General features: G+C 38.6%; 2 protein-coding genes across 3 annotated transcripts in view; both read left to right on the top strand.

Moving 5' to 3' along the window:
• Positions 1 to 1,618, top strand: part of NOX3 (NADPH oxidase 3) — a 30,558-nt gene extending 28,940 nt beyond the window's left edge. The window contains exon 13 of the mRNA XM_039358305.1: positions 1,384 to 1,618. Within this exon, the coding sequence (XP_039214239.1) occupies positions 1,384 to 1,510 (127 nt within the window). The 3' untranslated portion in view covers positions 1,511 to 1,618. The remainder of the gene's footprint in view (positions 1 to 1,383) is intronic.
• Positions 1,619 to 22,562: 20,944 nt separating this feature from the next.
• Positions 22,563 to 22,961, top strand: part of TFB1M (transcription factor B1, mitochondrial) — a 28,237-nt gene continuing 27,838 nt past the window's right edge. The window contains exon 1 of one of the 2 annotated variants that reach the window (XM_039358234.1): positions 22,563 to 22,775. In XM_039358234.1, the coding sequence (XP_039214168.1) occupies positions 22,643 to 22,775 (133 nt within the window). In that variant the 5' untranslated portion in view covers positions 22,563 to 22,642. The remainder of the gene's footprint in view (positions 22,776 to 22,961) is intronic. The other variant, XM_039358233.1, reaches the window with a different exon arrangement.

Raw genomic sequence — 22,961 nt, 5'->3', positions numbered from 1 at the left:
AGTAGGAAGTTGTAAGTCACAGTCATGTGATGTCACACTTAATGACCGATGGTGATTCACTTTGTGACTGCAGCTGGAATTGATGTCATAAGTCGGTGTAGTCATGTGGCGTCTCACTTAATGCCCCACTGTTTAGTGATTGAGTTGCTGTTTCCAAATTGCAGGGAGGATTGTCTGTACTTATAATATTTCTAACTAGCTTAACAATCAGGGATTGACTCTAGGACTGGGGTCCCCAACCTATGGGCTGCAGCCCACTACCAGGCCATAGCCTCCTGGCCAGTGGGCTGTGGAAATGGCTGGCCGGTGCACACATGTATGCACACAGACTCCCCCCCCACTCTTGCTAGCACCCGTGGGCCTGTTTGTGCATGCGGGCGTGAATGGGGCCGCTAGCACCAGGCGGATTTACGTGGCCCATTTGAAAGCTGCTCTACTTCCTCTGGGCTGTAACCCTGGATAGGTTGGTGACCCCTGCTCTAGGATAAAACTGACATCACATATTTTGTGTTCTTGTAACTTCCAAAGCTTAGCTTAGATACCCATTTCAAAGCTTGATCAATAAATGTGGACTACACCTTTACCATAGATGTAGCCAATAACAAAATTGTGAAATTCTCTCCCCAGGAAAGCTTGACAGACACATGATTATTCTTCTAACTAACATTTAAATAACTTTAAAGACAAAGTCTTGAAAGCAATTAACATCAACTAAATACCTCTAGAATTTTAAAAAAATAGAATTAAAAACAATCATTCTAATTAAAAATAATTTCAATCCTAACAACTGAGGAACTTAAAAACCTATCCTGGAGCATACTATCAATTAAAATTAAACTATGCAAATCCTTTAAACATTGATAAATATGTGATGTTTCTTTCTTGTCTCCCTTTTGGAAAGGATTTCTACAAATTTGGGATCACTGCAAAAAACGTCCTGTAATACATGTTGATGGTTGACCGATAGTCAAGACAGTGTAAAAGCCATAGTGTCATGTGTAATAACACCATCATGATTTCCATAAGAACATTCTGATGTATTGTGTAGGCAGTGACATTCTTCCAAGATGAGGAAGCTTTTTTTTTTACAAGAAACTCATTGCTTGTAGGTTTTTAAATGTTGCCTCTTTTGTATTTTACTGACACAAAGATATTACTGTACCCTTTCAGCCATATTATTCTGCTTTATTTTTCTGGTAATGTTTGTATTCATTTCAGTACTATGTTCTTGTTAGCTGCATTACCCCTTATATAATGCAAAACACATATTTCACAGATCCCTTTCAAATCTCCTGCTTCAAACACATATGTATAGTTTTTCTAGTCAAGGAAAAAGTTCTTAACAATAATTTGTGATTTTTGATTTTTTTTTTTTTTTTGCAGCAACCGTGTTGGTGTGTTCTTTTGTGGATCTAAAACTCTTTCTCGGACTCTTCAAAAAATGTGCAATCGGTACTCATCCACTGATCTAAGAGGCGTTCAGTTTTATTATAACAAGGAAAGTTTCTAGAACTTCTTTTAAAAACAATAGCTGATAACTGCATGCTTGGAGCAATGGAATTGCATCATTTTGAAGCTAGTGTTTGCTATTTAGTAAACTTACAGTATATCTCTTATTACTATGGATACATATACTTTAAAATATCTTAAATTCTTAAGTATTATGCCCTATTAGATTATAGGCTGCATGCTTTATTATTTCCTGCAAATCATTAATAAGAGCCCTCTGGGAATAGAGTGAAGTATAATTTAAAAAAAATAAAATAACGTAGAAACATAGACATCAAGACTAAGTTTTCTGCCTCTTAATTAGCTTTGAATAAGACACAATTTGCATGTAGATTTCATCTCAGGAAAAGCATAGATTTCATCTCTGGTTTTACCAGCTGGGCTGGTGACATATCTGAAGACAGTCTCTGCTATCACCAGTATTCTCTCGATATGTTAGCCTATCTGCAAAGCTAAATATATACTATACATTCTAAAGTATGAACTTTTCCTGTAACTCTGTATCTATGTGCAACCTGCCATCAAAACATAAATATTGCTGATCACAATATAATAAAATCCAGTTTAATCATTTGAGGTGTGTTTGTAGCTATCTTCCATTCAAAACAAATAGGGACCCTTTTTGTTTTGCTGAAATTGTCCAAAAGGAATTCAGTTTTAACCTCTTTGATAGTGCCACCCAAGGGGATTTAATTTGATTTACACCAATTAATATTTTATCCCAAAATGACTCAAGAACTATCTATTAATTTTATTAAGAAGATAGATGTTTATCAGCCAGGTAACCAGCATATCATTTGTAAATGAGATTAGATTTATTAGACTTGCTTATCACTAATGGATCAGAAGGAGATAATGGAGATACGACAGGTACTCCTCAACGTACAACTGTTTGTTTAGTGACTGTTTGAACTTATACTGTAAAGCACTGAAAAAAGTGACTTAGGACTGTTTTTCTTACTTAGAAGTGTTGCAGCATCCCCAATGGTCACATGATCAGAATTCAGGCACTTGAGAACTATCATGTGTTTATGACAGTTGCACAGTCCTTGGTCATGTGATCACCCTTTGTAACCACCCCCTGACAAGCTTCTGACAAGCAAAATGAAATGAGGGAAGCCAGATTTGCTTAATGATCACATGATTCACTTAACAGCTGCAGTGATTCTCATAACAAGCTCGTAAAATGGGCAAAACTCACTTAACAATTGCCTCGTTTTACCATGGAAATTTTGGGTTCAATTGTGGTCATAAGCCGAGGGCTACTTGTACTGTAAAGTTGGACCATCCTTTTTTTGGAAGGGATGTAACTGAAATCCTTTACATGTTAAAAAAAAAGGTAAAGGTTTCCTTGTCCGATCATATCCAATTCTGGGGCACACTGCTCATCTCCGTTTCTTGGCCCAGAGAGCCAGATTGTCCAAAGACAATTTCTGTTAGTCATGTGGCTAGAATTTACCCCCAAGGCACACAGAATAATGTTACCTTCCCACTGAAGTGGTACCTATTAATCTACTTGCATTTTCACGCTTTAAAACTGCTAGGTGGGCAGGAGATGGGCAAATAATGGGATTTCACTCTGCCTTCATGGAGCTCAGGTCTTGAACCCAGCCTGTCAGCTCTCCCACTGACAAGCTCAGCAACTTTAACTGCTGACCCATCATGTTGACCTTTTCTTTACATCAGTGGCCCCCAACCTTTTGGGCACCAGGGACCAGTTCCATGGAGAAAGGTTTTTCCACGGACTGGAGGGTGTGTGGTTTCACATGCTGCCTGCATCCCACGGATGGGCTTTGCTTGTTTGCATGGCCCGGTTTCTGGCCGGTGGTGGGGAACCCATGCTTTACATGTAGGATCATAGAAAGATGCCCTCCAGACTATTGGTTCCTTTAGGACTCTATTATCTATAAGGTATGTGTCTTTCCTAGGCCTTCCTGGAGATGCCAGGGACACATACATGACTATTCAGCTTCTATGTCTCCCTGTTCCATTCCTGCTTTCTCTCTGCTTTCACTGTAAATGCTGCTTTTTTTTAAAGCAGGATTACTGATAAACTATGTGGAATATATATAGGGAATGTGCCATTCTCAATCAAGTTTTATTGTTGCTTCAAAGAGTAAAGAAAACAAATAAAACCATAGAAAATCCAAGAAATGAATACCTGGCCGCAGTTGAGTTCTACACAAAATAAAATAAAGGCATTTCGGTTTCACTTGAAGGGAAAATCCGATAATGCATTTATTGATGTATGCAATAAAATCTGAAGTATAAAATATCCTATTTGTATTACAAGGTGAATAAGACAAATGGCAACTTTATATACATATATATATATATATATATATATATATATATATATATATATATATATATATATATATATTGTCCAAATAATAATGATCACCAAGAGAGTATCTATCAAAAATAGAATTTAATCCACCGAGCTTTCGTCAAATACACTTGACATCGTCAGGGTTAAAAGGCAAACGCCGGGGGGGAGTCTTATATACAGTTGTTTAATGCCTGTTTCCGGCTCCTGGAGCGCGTCATAGGCCCCAGCTGATCGGGTTGAGTCCTAAGCATACGCCCCACATCAGCATCTGTCCCCGTTGCATTGCTGGTTTGCGTTCGATTGTATGTTGCTTCGCTAGCTGTTACCGGGTTGGGGGTCCAGATCCTTTTTCCTTCCCTGCTCATAACCCCTCCACCATCCCACACACGACTTCCCTTTGTGAGCGGGGGTGGGCAATTATCTGCACTGCTTTCAATATCCCTGCAAGCCCCAAGGCTGCTTTGATCTTGTTTTCCTATCCCTCGGGATTGTAACACGGGCTCATAGTCCCCACCCATACTATTCCTCCTCCCCTCCTTCTTCCCGTAGGTTCTCCTGGGCGGTCTGCTGTTCGTTTCCACGCTCTCTCTCTTGCGCACAGTCACGATGTTTCTTGCCGTTGTTCCGTTGTCAGTGCCTCGTTGTTCCATCCATTGTCGATGAGCACCATTGCCGTTCATCCCCAATTCTCCGCTCCCACTCCGTACGGTGCTCTTCCCCTTTAATTGCAGTCGCTGTTTCATCTCGCAACTTTGTGTTGGGAGTATCCGAGGGGGGTGCATTCTTCTACTCGACTGTGACCGGGTTGTCATGGTGTGCGTGGTAATATCCTCAGAGGGGGATTCATCCTCGGTCTCATCGTCTTGGTTGGACTTAGTTGTATTCCGTTTTTCTTTCGGTTCCTCGGGCTCCATTCCGTCTCCATTCCATCCCACCGGTGATCCGTTCCCTACGGATCATGGCGCACCCAGCCGCAGTTGCCTGCTAGAGTTAATCTGTTGTTGATCCGGGAGGGGGGAGCTGTCAATGGAGACTCCATTGCTGTAATTGCGTAGGGAGGGGGGCCGGGCGATGTTCTTTTGATTATAAGTTTTTTGATTGGGTCCCCTCCCCAACCAAAATAATAATAAATAATATATTTATTTATTTGTTTTATATATATATATATATATATATATATATATATATAGAGAGAGAGAGAGAGAGAGAGAGAGAGAGAGAGAGAGAGACCAGTATGCGTATATCAGCAAACATGTAAAACAAGCAAAAATCCACAAAAAACTAAAAAACTTATTATTGAATGCTACACACACAGTTTACAGTCTTTCATTCAGGGCCTGAATTTATGAGGAAGGTAAAAGACATTTTTGTAGTATGATGATGCATCTTTATTTCCAAATAGTTTTCATAGATGCGTGTGCATGTAAAAATGATTAATGTAGGCCATAGACTGGGACCATGAAACAAATGATGGGTGAATCTGTGTGACTTTGCCCCAAAGCGATTCCTCTTTCCTGAGCCTCAGAGTTACTTGACACATTTTAAATATATATTGATATGGGAGAGGGAGGGAGGGAGGGAGGGAGGGAGTGTGTGTGTGTGAGAGAGAGACATCAAACAATGGGACGCTTGTATGGAAACTATTATCCACTGCTGCTCAATAAAAGAAAAGACATTATCATTTCCTGCCGATCTTGAATGATTACTTGGATGGTTCTATATAGGAAGTAACCACATTATATTCCTATACTACTATTTTCTGCTTGCCCCCATTTCTGCACAATCAGTACTTAGTGTGTCTCCTGCAACAAGATCTAATGTTTTCCTTCTGGCTCAGCATGGCTTCTCCCCACTGCTTTGATTTATTCTCACTTTTGCAAATCACTGTGCTATGCGACAGAAGATGCCTTTGGAGCCCTCTTGGTAGTTCAGTGAAGAACAGAACTGTTATCGCTGCAAGAGGCAAATTTCACTGGCATGGGGATAAGTGACTAAGAAAAAGAGAGAGAAATAGAAGAAGGAAGATAGGCAAGGTTGAAGCACTCAAACGAAGGAAGATCACTTTCTTATAGATGCTGCCAAACTCAGAAAGGATAATAGGAAAAGAATGTGGAGTAACCTGCTTGGGGGAAAAAAAAACCTTTTACACATTTGCTAAGATAATAGGAGAATACATGCATTGTATGTGTATATATATATATATATACACACACACATACACATATACACACATACAAACACACACACACACATATACAAACACATTTGTATGTATATATGTATATATGTTTGTGTGTATGAAATATATATATATATTTCAAAACATGAAAAATTACCATATAATTCCAATAATTGTATCTATCATCTCCTAAATTACTTGCATTTCATCAAATTAAGTGAGAGAAAATAAGTGTGCCATTCATTTATGTTAGTATTGCCTATTTTGTTTTCTGTCATCAAAGCCAATGTAGGAAGGATCAGTTCTAACTGTACACAAAAATTGAAATATTCAAATTATAGCTTTCTAGGGGTATTAGTAGCAAAGAGTTTAAGGTGGATGCATAATTACATGCATCCAACTTCCTCTTATAGTTCTCTTGATACAACTACTTCTGACTCCCATAGAAAAAAGTAGGCTGAAGCATGCTCATTTTCATTTATTTCATGTAATTCATTCTTTGTAGCTGATCACAGGTACCCCACTGCTTTCTACAAGTATTTACATCCTAACTCTAATATTACTTAAGCCATTTTCATATTTTAGTAAACATAGCAAAGTATATAATTCATTAACTTGCTCTAATTTTCACCACATCTATAAAATACAATAATTCAATCCATTTTTTATCTTGGGTACGATACATTAATTTTCTCCTCCATGCTTTTATTGCATGATATAATCCATCTAACATTTGCTGCAAACTGTTTAGATTCTCAAACAACATGGCATTGGCTAAATACAAAATTATGCACTCATTCACGCCCTCCAACCGACAACTCATGATTATAAGCATTGCTTAACTATTTATCGTAAATACATAAACAGCCAAGGAAAGATCACACATCCTACTTTTTCTCCATGCTCAATGATGAACTATTTATTAAAGATTTCATTTATTTCAGGCATGCTTTATTTCCATCATGTGCTGCTCTTACTGCATTCAGGCATATTTCAACTTAAATTCCATATTTGCCCAAAACATTCCCTAATCTAAATATCTTCACTCTGTCATATACTTTCTCTAAACCAAAAAATATACCGATATGTTATTTCTCATATTCATGCATTTTCTCAATGAACTGATCAAGAGCAAAGATGTGGTTGCACATCACTGCCCAGTAATAAAGCTGCACTAATTTTCCTATGATTTTTTTTCTCCTCCAATTTACTCTCTTATGTTTTCCATTAGAATTCTCACAGGTGTCGTTCCAGGAATACTTTGTTCATTTGGTTTATTTATTAAAACAGAATAAAGAGAAGTTGAATAAAACAATAACTAAAAATAAAAAGAAAGCACCACAATAGCAGCAAGCATATATGTGTATAAGTGCTTCTCATTTATGAATTGATAAAGTTTTATATAGTACTTTCAATAAAGAATGATCATTTTTCACAATGATTGTGCATGTATGATCTATAGCTCTAAGCAACTTTTTATTTCTTTATTTATCAATCAAATTTATATCCTGACACAATAAAAAGACTCTTGGCGGCTCAAAAAATAGCAAACAGAATAACAGTACATAAGAACATACACACAGGTAGTCCTCAACTTACCACCGCAATTGAGCCCAAAATCTTTCTTGCTAAGTAAAACATTTGTTAAGTGAATTTTGCCCCATTTTGGGACCTGTCTTGCCACAGTTGTTAATAATAATAATAATAAACCCTTTATTATCAAAGTATAACATGTATACAGTGAAATTGGCTGAGCCTCCCTCTGTGCCCCCCCTCACCACAAACTCATGGTGACTACAAACCCCCAACTTATCTCACCCTGTGAACTAATAGCACATCACGCTGGCCTCGCGAGTCTGTCATGTATAAAGTTATAAAGTTATGTCCCATTTAGAAGCCTGACAGCCCATGGATAAAAGCTGTTCTTCAGCCTGTTGGTACAGCTGGCTATGTTGCTGTATTTCCTACCCGATGATAGGAGAGTAAAAAGGTATCAACCAGGATGTGAGTCATCCCTGAGAATTTTCCTCACTCTGCCAAGGCAATGGGTCCTGGCGATGTCATCCAGTGGAGTCAGGGAACAGCCCACAATGTCTTGTGCTGTGCTCACCACCCTCTGCAATACCTTCCTGTCCGCAGCTGTCAGGCCAGCATACCAAACCACAATGCAATATGTGAGAACGCTTTCAATAGTAGACCGGTAGAAGAAGGTCATGAGTCATCGTTCTACCCTGTTCTTCCGCAAAACCCTGAGGAAGTGGAGTCTCGGTTGGGCCTTTCTGGCCACCTGGGCTGTATTAGTTTTCCAGGTAAGATCTTCACAGAGGTAGACTCCCAGGAATTTGAAGGCAGAAACTCTCTTCACACAGTGGAGAGCCAATTCACAGTTAAGTGAATTACTGCAGCGATAAAGTTAATAACACAGTTGTTGACTGATTCTGGCTTCCCCATTGATTTTGCTCATAAGAAAGTCACAAAAGGAATCACATGACCCCAGGCATCGACATAATTCAGTTGCCAAGCAACCGGATAATGACCACATGACCATTGGGATGCTGCAACGGTTGTGAATGTGAAAAATGGTCATAAGTCACTTTTTTTTTTTACTGCTGTTGTAACTTTGAATGGTGACTAAATAAACTGTTTTAAGTCGAGGACTACCTGTACAATTAAAAACTCCCAAACACAGCATCAGACCCCCAAGATCTCTGGAAAAGTTCTGCCTTTTCTGGAAGGCAGATAATGTTGGAGATTGAAGAACCTCTGAAGGGGGGGGGGCGCATTCCCTGGAAAAACATCACCGGAAAATAATCCTTCTGGATTTTGGCTTTCTTCTCTTTCCTGGCAAGGTAGGACAATCAGCTGCTTCCACTGACATAATCGATATGATGTCATGAGAAGATGTGGTCCTGCAGGTGTTATTGTTTTAACCATTCAGTTGTGCCCAACTCTTGATGACTTTATACTCTTCCATGCTACCTTATTGAGCACAGCTTCTTTCAGTTGTTGGATGTTCATCTTTGTATCAGTTTTGATCCGTCTGTATAGCTACCACTTTAAATTATTCATAAGTAATAACTAACTTCAATCAAGTCCTCAGTCTACTATATAAATTGACTTTTTGATGTCAAGAGACCAGACTCGTAGCAAGAAGCTAAGAATCCATTTCCACTATATAGCTGTCTGTTTTCATCTAACATATAAGTAGTTCCAAAAAAATGGCATTCAAAAATATTAAATTTTGTCTCAAAGTCAAGTTAACATATGTGGTTAATCTTCCTGGGCACTACTAACAAATTAATTTCCATATAGGGTTTGCATTCAATCTTGTTATCTGTTTATATAGGGGACTACTAACCAAAATTGTTAAGCATGTATGTCGTCTTCATAAACATGCTAAACAAGTTGTACACTCACAAGCAAGCTTCTTCCATATGTTAATATTTCTCCAATTATGCCATCTCCCTCTGCAAATTTAATATTTTTCAACTTTTTCATAGCATTTAGTACTTCCATTTCATCATTTGGGGGGTGGTTTATTCCTCAACCTTTTCTTATTTCAGTTTCAATCCAAATAGTTTTATCCCAATTAAAAAATATATTCTTAATTCCATTCACTGTGCTCTATATTCCTTTGTTCAGCCGTCTTCACCCACTTCCAATGTTTTATTTTTATCGAATTTGCTCTTCATTTTCTCTCCCATTTTTCACCTTTATAATTTAATGGGGTTTTTTTATTACATTCCATTATATCTTTGCCCCAGTCTCAGTTTTTGCAGCATTTTTTTGTCAGCTTCTTCCACGTGATTATTCCACCAAGTAACTTTTTCAAACTTCTCACTGCATAATTCCACGCAACTCTATGATGCTCTGTAGCAATTTTTTTTCAGTTTCACTGAATCTTTTACATCCTCTTTCTTTACGCTATTTCCATTCATTCTTTGGGGTGTTTCATTAATTTTGTTTATTTACTGAATTTATATAGTTGCTCATCTCGTTTGCAAATAACTTTCATGATGTACATTAATCCTAGAAACTGTGGGTGCTCCAACACTGGAGGTTTTCAAGAAGAGAATAGACAGACCATAGACAGCAGAGTGTTGGACTAGGACAGGGATCTTCAAACTTGGTCCTTTTATGACTTGTGGACTTCAACTCCCAGAATTCCTCAGCCAGGCAAGCTGGGCTGAGGAATTCTGTGAGTTGAAGTCCACAAGTCATGAAAAGGCCAAGTTTGAAGACTCCTGGACTAGGAGAACCTCCAAGGTCCTTTTCCAACCCTATTATTTTATGTTCTCTGTTTTTCAATTCATTATTTTCCATGTGCATGTATAAATAATACTAGGTTTAAACCTTGTATCCAAATCAAACTTTTCTCCAAACAAGTGCCAATCTCACCTACCGTAGTTTTTACTTTTCCAGTGCTCACATTTTATTCCCGGCTAGCCTTTCATTTTATTCATTCAACATGGATGCTGCTCAACTCCAAATGACTTTCATGTTGCATATGAATAACTTTTCCCCTCACTCGCCTCCGTTCAGAATACTGCACAGTTTTCCACATCCCACCAATTAGGAGGTGCGTGCAGTATACTGATATACTCAGGATAGGCAAAGAGTTTATACATATTTCATTTTGAGAATGTTAGCACTCAAATTCTAATAGGGGGCCTGTTTAATTCATGCAGGATAAAGATCAAAATGCAAGTTTAAAAAAGACACGAGAATAAAGATAACCGATATAAGCTCATAACTAAGAAACAGAGAGTTCGAGAGCTGTCTAAAATAAAGTTCAGGCAGGAATCACATGTGGCTCTAACTGAGGCTGTCTGTAGTTTGAGCAAGTGTCCTTAGAGAAGGTGCTAAAGTGCTTGGAATTAGAGAAAAGACACAAGAGATTTCCTAATACAGGATTCTGAAATCTGTAGTCTCTACTGTAGGAGTCAAAAACAACTTAATGGCACATAATCAATCACTCAATTAGTAATCTGACCTTTGGCCTAAAAGAAGCAATGTTGTGGTTGTAAAGAAAGGGGAAAGAAAGAGAGAAAACTGACAGAGCTCAGCTTTTCTGGAAGCAAAATTTCCTGCTTGATCAAGCTTTTGGCAAAGACTAAAAGATTTTGTGGAGAAAAAAGAAAACCCCCCAACAGTGATGCTCTTTTGAGCCGGCTTTCTGAAAAATAGATCTTCTGGAAGGCTTATCAAGATGGCCAGAAAGCAAATTCAGTCGAAGTGATTATAGTGGCAGTAAAGGCACAAAACAAATATCAGTTTTGACTGTGATCATTACTACCCAAGTGCCAAGGCAAGGTTGCATTAATGGTCAGGTTCCAAGTATTCATTATAAAAGACAAACACAGAAAGAGACTGGCAGGGGAAAGTGTGTGAAGGATTCCAATGTAGAAAAAGGAATCCTTCCAAAAACAAAATACCACAGATGCTTTGAAGAGCTTTCTACTAAGCAATCAGAGTGCATACTTTTGGAACAAGGGAGGCAGAAGCTCACATGAAACTACGAAGTGAAACTCCCCCCCCCCCAAAAAAGACAGTATAAATAAAAAACTATACCAGATCCTAGCAGGGGGTAGCAAAATAGATTTTCCTTGTAAAAAGGTAAAAGGTTTCTTATTCCAGTTGTGTCCAGCTCTTGGGCATGGATCAGTGCTCATCTACGTTGGCCAGTGTGGCTATACACCAAAGGCACATGGAACACTATTACCTTCCCACTGAAGTGGTACTTATTTATCTACTCACACGTGGATGCTTTCAAACTGCTAGCACTTTATCTTTTTATAGTTTCAAGTAAGTGAACACCTGTCCATCCTAGACGACTTCAAATCACCAGGACCAGATGGATTACACCACAAGGTTCTGAAGGAACTGGCATATGTGATCTCAGAACCACTGAACTATATTTTTCAAAGATCCTGGAGCACTGGGGAACTACCAGAGGACTGGAAAAGAACTGATGTAGTTCCCATCTTCAAAAAAGGAAAGAAAAAATGGATCCAGGAAACTATCAGCCGGACCTCAATACCTGGGAAGATTATGGAAAAGATAATCAAGCAACGAATCAGCGAACACCTAGAAGCAAACAATGTCATTACCAAAAGCTAACTTGGGTTTGTCAAAAATAGATTATGCCAGGCAAATCTTATTGCATTCTTTTATCAGGTAACAAAATTATTGGATAAAGTAGACCACAACCTACTACTTGATAAGATAGAAAGATGGATTCGTAGCTGGCTGACTGGCTGTACCCAGTGTGTGGTCCTCAATGGAACCGCATCTTCATGGAGGGCAGTGTGTAGTGGGGTGCCCCAGGGCTCTGTTCTGGGCCCAGTGCTCTTCAACATCTTCCTCAATGATTTGGATGAGAGGATAGATGGGGAACTCATCAAATTTGCAGACGACACCAAGCTGGCAGGAGTAGCCAACATTCCAGAAGATAGGCTTAAGATACAGAAGGATCTTGATAGACTTGAACACCGGGCACTATCTAACAAAATGACATTCAATGGTGAAAAAAGTAAGGTTCTTCATTTAGGCAAGAAAAACCAAATGCACAGTACAGGTGGTACCTTGCTCAATAGTAGTAACTGTGAGAGGGATCTCGGGGTTCTAATGGACAATCACTTAAATATTAGCCACCAGTGTGCTGCAGCTGCTAAAAAAGCCAACACAGTGCTAGGCTGCATTAACAGAGGGATAGAATCAAGATCATGTGAAGTGTTAATACCACTTTCCAATGCCTTGGTAAGGCCACACTTGGAATACTGCATCCAGTTTTAGTCAACACAGTGTAAAAAAGATGTTGAGACTAGAAAGAGTACAGAGAAGAGCACAAAGATAATTAGGGGACTGGAGTCTAAAACATATAAGGAACAGTTGCTGGAATTGGATATGTCTAGTTTAATGAAGAGAAGGACAAGGGGTGACATGATAGCAGTGTTCCAATATCTCAGGGGCTCCCACAAAGAAGAGGGAGTCAAGCTATTCTCCAAAGCACCTGAAGGCAGGACAAGAAGCAATGGATGGAAACTAGCCAAAGAGAGAAGCAACCTAGAACTAAGGAGAAATTTCCTGACAGTGGAACAAGCTGCCTTCAGAAGCTGTGAATGCTCCAACACTGGAAGTTTTTAAGAGACTGGACAGCCATTTGTTTGAAATGATATAGGCAGTGGTGGGATTCAGCCGGTTTGCACCACTTCAGCAGAACCAGTAGCTAATTTTTTGTTGCCCAGGCCCAGAATGGACTGCCAGAAGTGGCATTTAAAATCCAATGTTGTTACTCCATAAAAGTTTAACTATGATGAGCGTTTGGGGAAGATTATTAGTCTCACTTTAGCATTTTAAAAACGATTTCAGCATTTCCAAGTAAGCACATACATAAATGTATTTTCATTTAACAACCACAAAATTCACTTAACAATTGCAATGGTTTGATTATAAGCTGTGGCAAACAAAGGTCATAAAGTCAGGTGTAACTCATTTAACAACTGCCTTAGAAATTCTAGTTCCAGTTCTTGTCATAAGTTGAGGACTAACTGTACCTCCATGGAGGCTGCTCAGCCACCATCTGAGAAAATGTTCCAGGAAATTGCCATTTTTGAAGTTTTCTTCAGAGGGGTTGACATTTGACAACCAGTTCTGCATATCCAGAACTGGAGGTTCTAACCTACCTAACTACAGTATGCTCCAACACTGGAAGTTTTTAAGAAGAGACTGGACAATCATTTGTCTGAAATGGTATAGGGTTTTCTGCTTGCGCAAGGGGTTAGACTAGAAGACCTTCAAGATCCCTTCCAACTTTATTGTTATTATTGTTGTTGTTGTTGTTATAACTAGAATCATCCTGCATTGCAAATTAACTTGATGAGACACTAGTCTTTTTCTTCAGGATGGTATCTGATTTATGCTAGGTGCTATTTCCTTTGTTTTTCACTAAAAGATTATTTAATTGACCTTCAAGTATAAATCCTAGACAGATTCTTTATATTCATGCAACCATTCCATCTATGACATTCAGTTGTTCAAACAGGCTTGTAAAAACACTCTCGCCCCCCCCTTTCCCCCCACCCGCCACTAAAGGCTGTTCACTTAGCACGGAACAAGGGCAGCACCTAGTGGTCAGAAGAGTCAGTCCAGTTATATTTGTTTTTCTGTACGTTCTCTGATCTGATTCTGAAATTCAGAAAGGGTTGATTAAGTCTAAGCAGGGGGGAAACAAACAAAACAAAGACCTCAGATACAATTTGTCTTTTGAATTGTCCATCTTTGTCCTGCTTTCTAAAAGCTGTGTTTTGTGTTCCTTTCAATCCCCCAAATAGGTTTTCAAGTGTTTTTCTGCACAATCTCTCATTTTTTCTCTGTTGCTGCCCTCTAGTGGTCGCTTTGCAAATCATTCCCTTCCATTGCCCTATTTTTAAAAACTTCGTCCAGGTTCTGCAGATCTATTTTCCTTTACTGGATCAGAGCTAATGCAATTCATAAATAAGTATGCATTTAATTTAGAGATTACAGGAAGCAAGCTTTATTTTTAAAAAAATCTACCCAGTTTAAACATATCTCATTTTTTTAATAATGATATATGAAGAAATTCCTCCAAATTATCATTTCAAGTACTAATTAAAATGTAATTAATGTTTAAACTATAGTATCTTCTCTCAATCTTGAACATGTTTATTTTCATAAGATCATCAGAATCTTCCCATGTTCTCTTACTGAATTTTCTTTTTCTCATTCCAGCTGATGATTGCAGTATTTTAAATAAAAAGGTGTTGTTGATTATTATTATATTTTATTTTGCAGCTCCAGTAAAAATGGGCCTACCTGTTGCAGACATCCCTAGTAGATCTGCTGGATAGGATATGAAAATATAAACCCAGAACTTCTCTACTATGCATTAAAGTACCCTAATTTTTCCAATTACCACATGAGCCTAAGAAAAAGAGACGAGTGCTTTAAAGAGTCAATTGTTTGATAAGAACAGATATTACATACAATCTTACCCAAAAGTCCAATAAACCTTTTCTGTCAGACAAGTTTCACTTCTGAGACTTCTTTTATTACAATACAGTACATCAGTTAAGCATTTATGAGAGTTGTTCTTCTCTCTTGCCTAAAGGAAAGCCACAGAAAAGCAGAAATACGCCTACTGAATAAACTTACGAAATGATCTCAATGATCTCAAGAAACATTTCAGTACATGGAATTGTGCAACCCCCAAATTTAGGTTTTAGAATTTCTATTTCAATCTGATATATAACTAACACATTCCCCACAGTAATATTTTAATGAATGTTTTATTAGTTTTTTCTTCTTTTTATCTATTTCAGTTGTGCCAACTAAACTTTTTTACAGAACAATGTGGATGTGTTTTGACAAGAATTTAGATATGAAATTTGTTATAGTGCTGTAATTTGTTAATGGTATGTTGGAATATATTAGACATACTTTAGCTTTCTTTGTTATCCACCCATATTTTAATGCTTAAAATCTTTTTTCCTTCCCTCTGTTTCTTCTTTCTTTTAAAAATGTTATACCAGTAAATGTATATTGTATTTATTACATATTACAATTGCAGAGCTTTTAATATACTGGAAATATTCTTAAAAAATCAGGCAGATATCGGTTGAAAAGGTTTTGCCCTATGATGTACCATTTCACCCAGTTAAAGTTTACACACAAGAGTTTTACAGATTTTAGTATTATATTAATAGTACATACAAACTGATCCTTTAAAGTAGCATAGATTTTTTTTTCAAGGAAAACAATCTGCTTTCTTATTCAGTGATGAGCAAGTATTCAAATATGTTATAATAATAAATTGACTAAAAATCTTAAAATATAACCTATGACATAGAAATAGTTCAGTATACCCTAGAGCTGTGGTTCTCAACGTTTGTGTGACGGCGACCCCCGTCACACAAACGTTCTGCGCATGCGCGCCGCCGCGCACATGGGGGCACCGCCCCCATGCACGGCGCGCATGCGCGCCGCCGCCCCCTGAAGGGAGAAAATGGCGGATCGCCTTCTTTGGCGACCCCCGAAAAATGGTCAATCGACCCCAAATGGGGTTGCAACCCATAGGTTGAGAACCGCTGCCCTAGAGTAATAAAAACACATAATTATACTGCAAGTGAAACAAATGCCACTACAGTAAGTCATAACCATTATTATAATTTATCCACTGAACTTCCTAAAAAAGACTTTATATTTTTGTGTGCAATAAACGTTTCAGTGTGAAGTGCTCAAGAACTTGTAGCCTTTTTGATTGTTCCCGACATTTTCGTTCATTTTATTTCGTTTGCTACAAATTCCTTATATATGATTTTGTTCATCTAGATCAGGGGTCTGCAACCCTGACAACTTTAAGACTTGTGGACTTCAGCTCCCAGCATTCCTCAGCCAGCATAGGGAGCCAAAGTGCACAAGTCTTAAAGTTGTCAAGGTTGCAGACCCCTGATCTAGATGATGAGGATGATGAGGAAGATGATGGTGGTGGTATTATCCATTCAATGGTGTCCAACTCTTGGAGATTTTATGGGCCAGGTCTCTCCACATCTTTCAATCTTGCCCTACTTTTTTGAGTTTTTTTATACTCTGGCTGGTGTCAGCTTTGATGGTGTCCAGCCATTGTACTCTTTGGCGACCTGGTTTCTTTTTACCACCAACTCTTCCCAACATAATTGCTTTCTCCAGTAAATTCTTCCGCATTACATGGCCAAAATAAGTGAGACGTTCATCTATTTACTGATTATAAAACAAGGCCTTATCAGTTGACAAGGTGACCTAACAGTTCTTGAGAGCCAAGGTGGTTTTCCCTCAATATCTTGCTTTGGTGTCTACTGCCAAATTATTTATATAGGTCAAGGCTGACGTTAAGGAATTGTCAAGCAGAATCTATCAATTGGTTTTTAAAAGCAGTTAGTGTGGATGATTCTGACTCTCGGGTCTTTTCTTGGCCATTTTCATTTAGTTCAGTGGTTCTCAACCTGTGGGTCGGGACCCCATTTGGGGTCGAACGACCATTTCACGGGGGTCACCAAACAACGCAGTCCGCCATTTTTTTCCCCTTGTCCTTAGCTGTGCTACTCCCTTTTATTCTATTGGCTTTTGAAAGCCAATAGAATAGACTCTCTTGAATAGAGTCTAATTCTATTGGCTTTCAAAAGCCAATAGGAATTGTCCAGGCTGTCTGTGCCCTGCTGAGCCCGCCAAAAGTCCCATTCTGCAAACGGTGCTGCACCAGTTGAATAGTCCTTGACTTATGACCGGTTGAGTAGTCCTCGACTTACAACTGGTTGGAGGTCACAGCATTAAAAAGGTTGAGAACCACTGATTTAATTGCACATAAACAATGGGACCCACTATTTGGAGACAAGAAACAGAACGTGAAATAAAATGCTTCAGCGGGAAATGTCCTTCCGTGACAGGAGTAAGTCAATACTGATGGTTACAGATTCTTCATTAAACTATGTTTTTGAACTGTGATGTTGGAGAAGACTCTTGAGAGTCTCTTGGACTACAAGGAGATTAGATCAGTCAATCCTAAAGGAAATCAACCTTGACTTTCCTTGGAAGGACAGAAATTGAAGCTGAAACTCAAATATTTTAGCCACCAAATGAGAAAAGAGGATTCACTGGAAAAGACCCTGATGCTGGGAAAGAGTGAAGGGGAAAGGAGAAGGGACAGCAGAAAATGAGATGGTTAGATAGTGTCATTGATGTGCTGGGTGTGGGTTTGGGCAGTTTCCGGGAGATAGTGGGGTTTGGGGGGGGGTGGCTTGCTGTGGTCCATGGGGTTACAGGGAGTTGGGCATGACTTAGTGACTGAACAGCAATAGACTATGTTTGGAGTATGATCTGTAACCCCTTGGAAATTTAGACATTTAAAAATATCTTGACTATGGTGAATTTTTCAACTATAACCCTAACTGAGATTGTATCATTTTAGCTACATGGGGAGCAGCAGTTGGAGCTACTTTGAGTGATTTCCTACTGATGAAGGTCAAAGAAATAAGCCCCATTTTCCTCTTCAATGCTGTAGTCTCCACAAGGTCAAAAGCGTGTATGTGTGCTTCTCTGCAAGAGACAAAGCAAAAGGATATTATCCTGAATCTGTTTCAATGAGTCCTTGATTTCTGTACTCTGATATTTCAAACTATCTGTACTATTCTTTAATTAAATATTCTGATACTGCAAAGCACTGCTCTTTTATTTGCATACACTCACAGCAAACAGCAAGAGTGCCAGTGAAAACAGGCTTTTCATAAGGAAAGCCTGAAGACTAGAGAAAGGAAGTGACTTTTCTGCTATGCTAAACTCTGACTCATATGATCTGCAAAAATCACTTGTCTTGCCAGCAGGGCTTTTGATGAGCAAATCTTAAAAATGTCCAAAGAAGGTACATACATTTGAGCTCTAAAATGTTTGGCAACTGAAGTGCTAATTTGTGAAATTGATTATTTCCAACCATTTGTACCTTAAATTAAGTGGTAATAAAACAAGGGAAGTTACCCAGCACTTAATCTTGAATGTACATACGATCTAATCTAAAACGTTTAAGCACTAAAATGTTTAGGCCTGCAGCATGAACCATTATGTATATGGTATTCTATTTTCTTTCTCCCTTGACTTTGCTGATAATTAAAAGTACTATCATTTTTAAAAAAAAACCAAAATTGCAAAGCACTTGTGCAAATATACTTTGTTCACGTAATACAGAGAAGGCCAGACATTTTCTTTAAATAACTAGTTCCCCAAAGATCTAGCTGAGCAGGTAAAAAAGATAAAGCCGCAGCAACAGAGATGCTTTCATTTTTATGAACTGACAGCAACTGTTAGATTCAAAGTATGACAAGTAATAAAAGATCACGAGAACCCAGTAATTATTGGATTACAAACTCTATGTTCAGGCTTGCCTTTCCCTCTCATGTTTATCTTCACAAGAGATGTTAATTATTTTGTTATTTAAGCCTGCCTGTCTAAAAAATATCTAATTCAAGGGCACATTTTAAAAATCATGTTCTGCTAAATCCTGCTCTACCTTAATTGATTCCAAAGTGTAAAGTTGCACGTATAATGATGATTATATACTATGCTTTTCTTTGGGAACTTAGGGTGATTTTGCTGGACAAATTTTGATTTTGGACAAATCAAAACGATAGAAATAAGTGAATGGTCTCTTAAAAGAGAAAGAGAAATTTAAAATTGAATTTGCTGCAGTGGAAACTTACTGCCTAGACAAACAAGCTTACTGAAAACTATAATGGATGGGAAACAGGAAAGGATAGCATTAAGGTAGGATGTAAGATAAATACATAGAACTCAAAACCAACAATTGAATATGTCTAATATTTTATATTATTAATGTACATGTGATATATGATTTAGTATGTAGCAGAAAATAGGTAGAAGGCGGTGGGAAAGAGTGTAACCTCATAGTACCTCAGCCAATGGGGAAAGAGGAGGGTTGTGGTGGCCGGGACAGGGTTGTATAAAGAAAGGAATATTTTGGATTGAAACTTTGGACAGAACCAAGCTTTGATAGCTTCTCTCCCCGCTTATTGCAATAAACAAAACAAAAGGCCTTCACTGTGTCTTGGCTGGTTATTGGTCAGGCGAGCTTGCCTCTGGTCACGAAGGAAAATAGCCAGGAGCATATAACAAAAATGTGATCCAAGATGTGCAAGGGTAAAAGATTATAAGATTTTCTCTTGCCTTAACCCTGTCCCCCGCCTCCCTCCAGTGGGGTAGCCTGGATGAGTTTAATCTACCTCACTCAGCTGTTCTTAGGTAAAACCAATAGGATATAAATCTATGAAATAAATATTTAGCATGTTTCAAAATCAAGAAAGCTAGGATGTAACTGCAGCCTTCTGACCTGGGTAACATTCAAGTTAATTAGATGGATTTATGTACAGTATGAAAAATTATACCCTTCAATTGATAAAACTTGTCTGAACCAAAATAAAAAATAGGTAACTCATCATTAACTTGTCATTCTCATAGCTGTGTTTCAAAATCCATAATGTTAGGTATTTATTTATCATAATTTCAATAAAGAGTGATGAGGAATTTTGTTGAATCCAGAAAGGGCCATTCAAATTGCAAGATGTGATTTGGCTAAGATTAACAATTCATTTGTACTTCACTGATTTAAATACTAGGAAATTAAAGATCTGACTTTTTATTATTTATCAAATATTTATTTTTTATTTATCAAATTTAGACACTGCCCATTTCACTGTCTAAGTGATTCTGGGCAGTTTACAGATATAAATGATGAAACCATATAAACGGCATAATTAAAAACAGAATTATAAAGAGAACAAAGAATAAAATAAGGACAAAGTTAAAAGATAAGTTTAAAAGGCAGCACGCTCCAGACACCAACCATCCTTGGGGCTGCATGTCAGTTTTCTATCCTCAGGCCAACTGACAAAGCCAGCTCTTCATGCTTTTTCAAAAGGTCAGAAAAATGGAGGCAACCTCAATTCTGAGACCAACATTTTCCATAGGACAGGGGGCAATAAGAGAGGAGGCTCTTTTCTTAGACCCTATTAGGATTCATAACCTATCCTCCTTGCCTCCCTGCCTAAGTTGGATGGATGGATATATGGGACAATTGCTCAGGTAACCTTGTTTCATGCCATGAAGGGCTTTGAATGTAATAACCAACACCTTGAATTAGACCTGAAAGCAAACCAGCACCCAATGCAGCTCATGTAGTAGAGGTGTTACATATACCCTCTTCAGAGTTGGGTTGCACAGCCTCATTCTGCACCAGCTGCAGCTTCTGGATACTCTTTAAAGAGTAATCCCATGTACAGCACATTGTAATAGTCCATATGGATGATGAGCAAATTATCAGGGACTGAGAAAAGGGCTTCTCAATGCAGGAAGGGATTCAACTAGTACAGAACATGAAGTTGAGCAAAGGCCCTCCTAGGAACAATTGCTATCTACTCCTTAAAATATATATTTGGTACATTTATATACCCACCTATCTCTCATTTGTGACTAATTTTTGTCCTTCTTTTATGCTGTTTAAAATAAATATTTAGATTAATTTTAGATGGATTGCACGCCATGTCTTCACGAACTGTTCAGTTTGCTCTCTGTAATGTAAGTATACCAAAAGCAGTTATTATGAATGAGAGACTGAATACCAGTCCTTAGGAAATGCATATTTTAACTCCTGCATGGCCAACCTGTAAATATATATGTACTATACAAAGTAATCTTATCACATACAAGTTAATTATAGGAGAAAATGAGTATCCTGTGGATCAATTTATGTTGTGCAATCCCCAGTTCACAGTATCTGAAAGGTCATACAATGGCATGATTTTCATGAAAGATGGAGAATCACCTGGTATTATTGAAGTAAAGATGGCCCATGAGCAGGTTATCAGGTTGAAGAGGTCTGTATTGCTAAATAATAACATTGCATGTAATTCTCCAAATTACAGTGTATATTTTATTCTTTAATGTTTCAGAGATTTCATTACTTTCCATCCCAAATATATTAAATTTAGCAACTGAAAACTGTGGTTTAATCCTCATAGCTTAGTTTGCCAATAAATAAATATAAAGGTTAGCAATCACGAATAATTATTAGATTTATATCCCACCTTTATTTATACAGCTCAAGGTGGTGTACATAATGCTTCTGCCTATTACCCCACAAGCATCCGGTGTACTGGGTTGCACTGAATAAGGGCATCCAGCCCAAAATCATCCAGCCAGCTTTCATATCTAAGGGAGGATCAAGATTCACAGTTTCCCAGTTTCTAGTCCAGCACTTTATCCACTACAGCAAACCAGCTCTCTAATTCATCAAGTTTTGAATATTTTTGAGAACAAATCCTCCAGAATGGCAAAAGATTACTCTACTGTTCTTTTATAATAAAAACAAAGGAGCAGACCTTTTGCTGGACAATGAGCCCTTGCTTTTTTCTCACTGAAATTAAACGTAGGAATTCGCATCTAATGCTTCCTGCCGAAATGGGGGGGGGGGAGCATTATACTACCTTCCATTGCTTTAAATCTATTCTCTGAATCTGGGGAAGAGTTTATGGGACTGGAAACAACCAAGTTTTTAAAAAATGCTTTTAATTGCAGCGTCTCGGGTGAATACAGGTATCTTCTCCAACTGTTACTCATCTCCCGCTAACCTCAAAATCACCTGCCTCGTTCTTTCTCCTGTATTAATTTCTGGTATCCTAAGGTTGCATTCATTTCGTTTGATAGCTACTGCACTCCCCCCCCTCACTCAGACACACACACACTTCAGAGTTAAAGCATCCTAGAGGCTGGGAACTCACGCGCCACGAAATGGAACTTTAAGCGCTAACTTCTCATCTCTCATTTATTTACGTTCTTTTTTTCCTCCTAATTGTAAGTCTCCGTAAGAAAAGGGGGAGGAGCTCTGCCTGACTCTCCGGGGTCCTCAGAGGGAAGGTTGTAGGCTACGAAGTCCGCCTGCGCCGTTCGTTGAGCAGGCGCTCTTTGCAGTCAGCTGGCCCACAATGCTTCGCTGCCTGCGCAAGGGCGTTCTGGGTCTAGCTAGCGTCTCTGAGGCGAGGGTAAACCGAGCGCCGCGCTCGGCAATGGCGGGCTCGGGGAAGGTGGCTATTTTCCGCCTGCCGGTCCTTCCTACCATTAGAGAGATAATTAAACTGTTTAATCTGAAGGCTACGAAACAACTGTCTCAGAACTTTCTGTTGGATCTGCGCCTCACAGGTTGGCCGTCCCCGGCGCTTCTTGCGTCCTGGGTGTTTAAACGGGGTTCATCTTCGGAGGGGCGATCGGCTGACCTGCGAAAGGACGTTTCCTCCCCTAACATTTTTTCCCCTCCAACTTGGGGCTCTCTGAATACGCTGGAATACCATTTCCATCAGCCCTGTACTGGACGGGGACGATGGGAGT

Source organism: Crotalus tigris, unplaced genomic scaffold, assembly GCF_016545835.1.
Source record: "Crotalus tigris isolate CLP2741 ecotype Arizona unplaced genomic scaffold, ASM1654583v1 scf7180000019007.31208882:3723066, whole genome shotgun sequence".
Lineage (NCBI taxonomy): Eukaryota > Metazoa > Chordata > Lepidosauria > Squamata > Viperidae > Crotalus > Crotalus tigris.
This window is presented reverse-complemented; position numbering and strand designations above follow the sequence as displayed.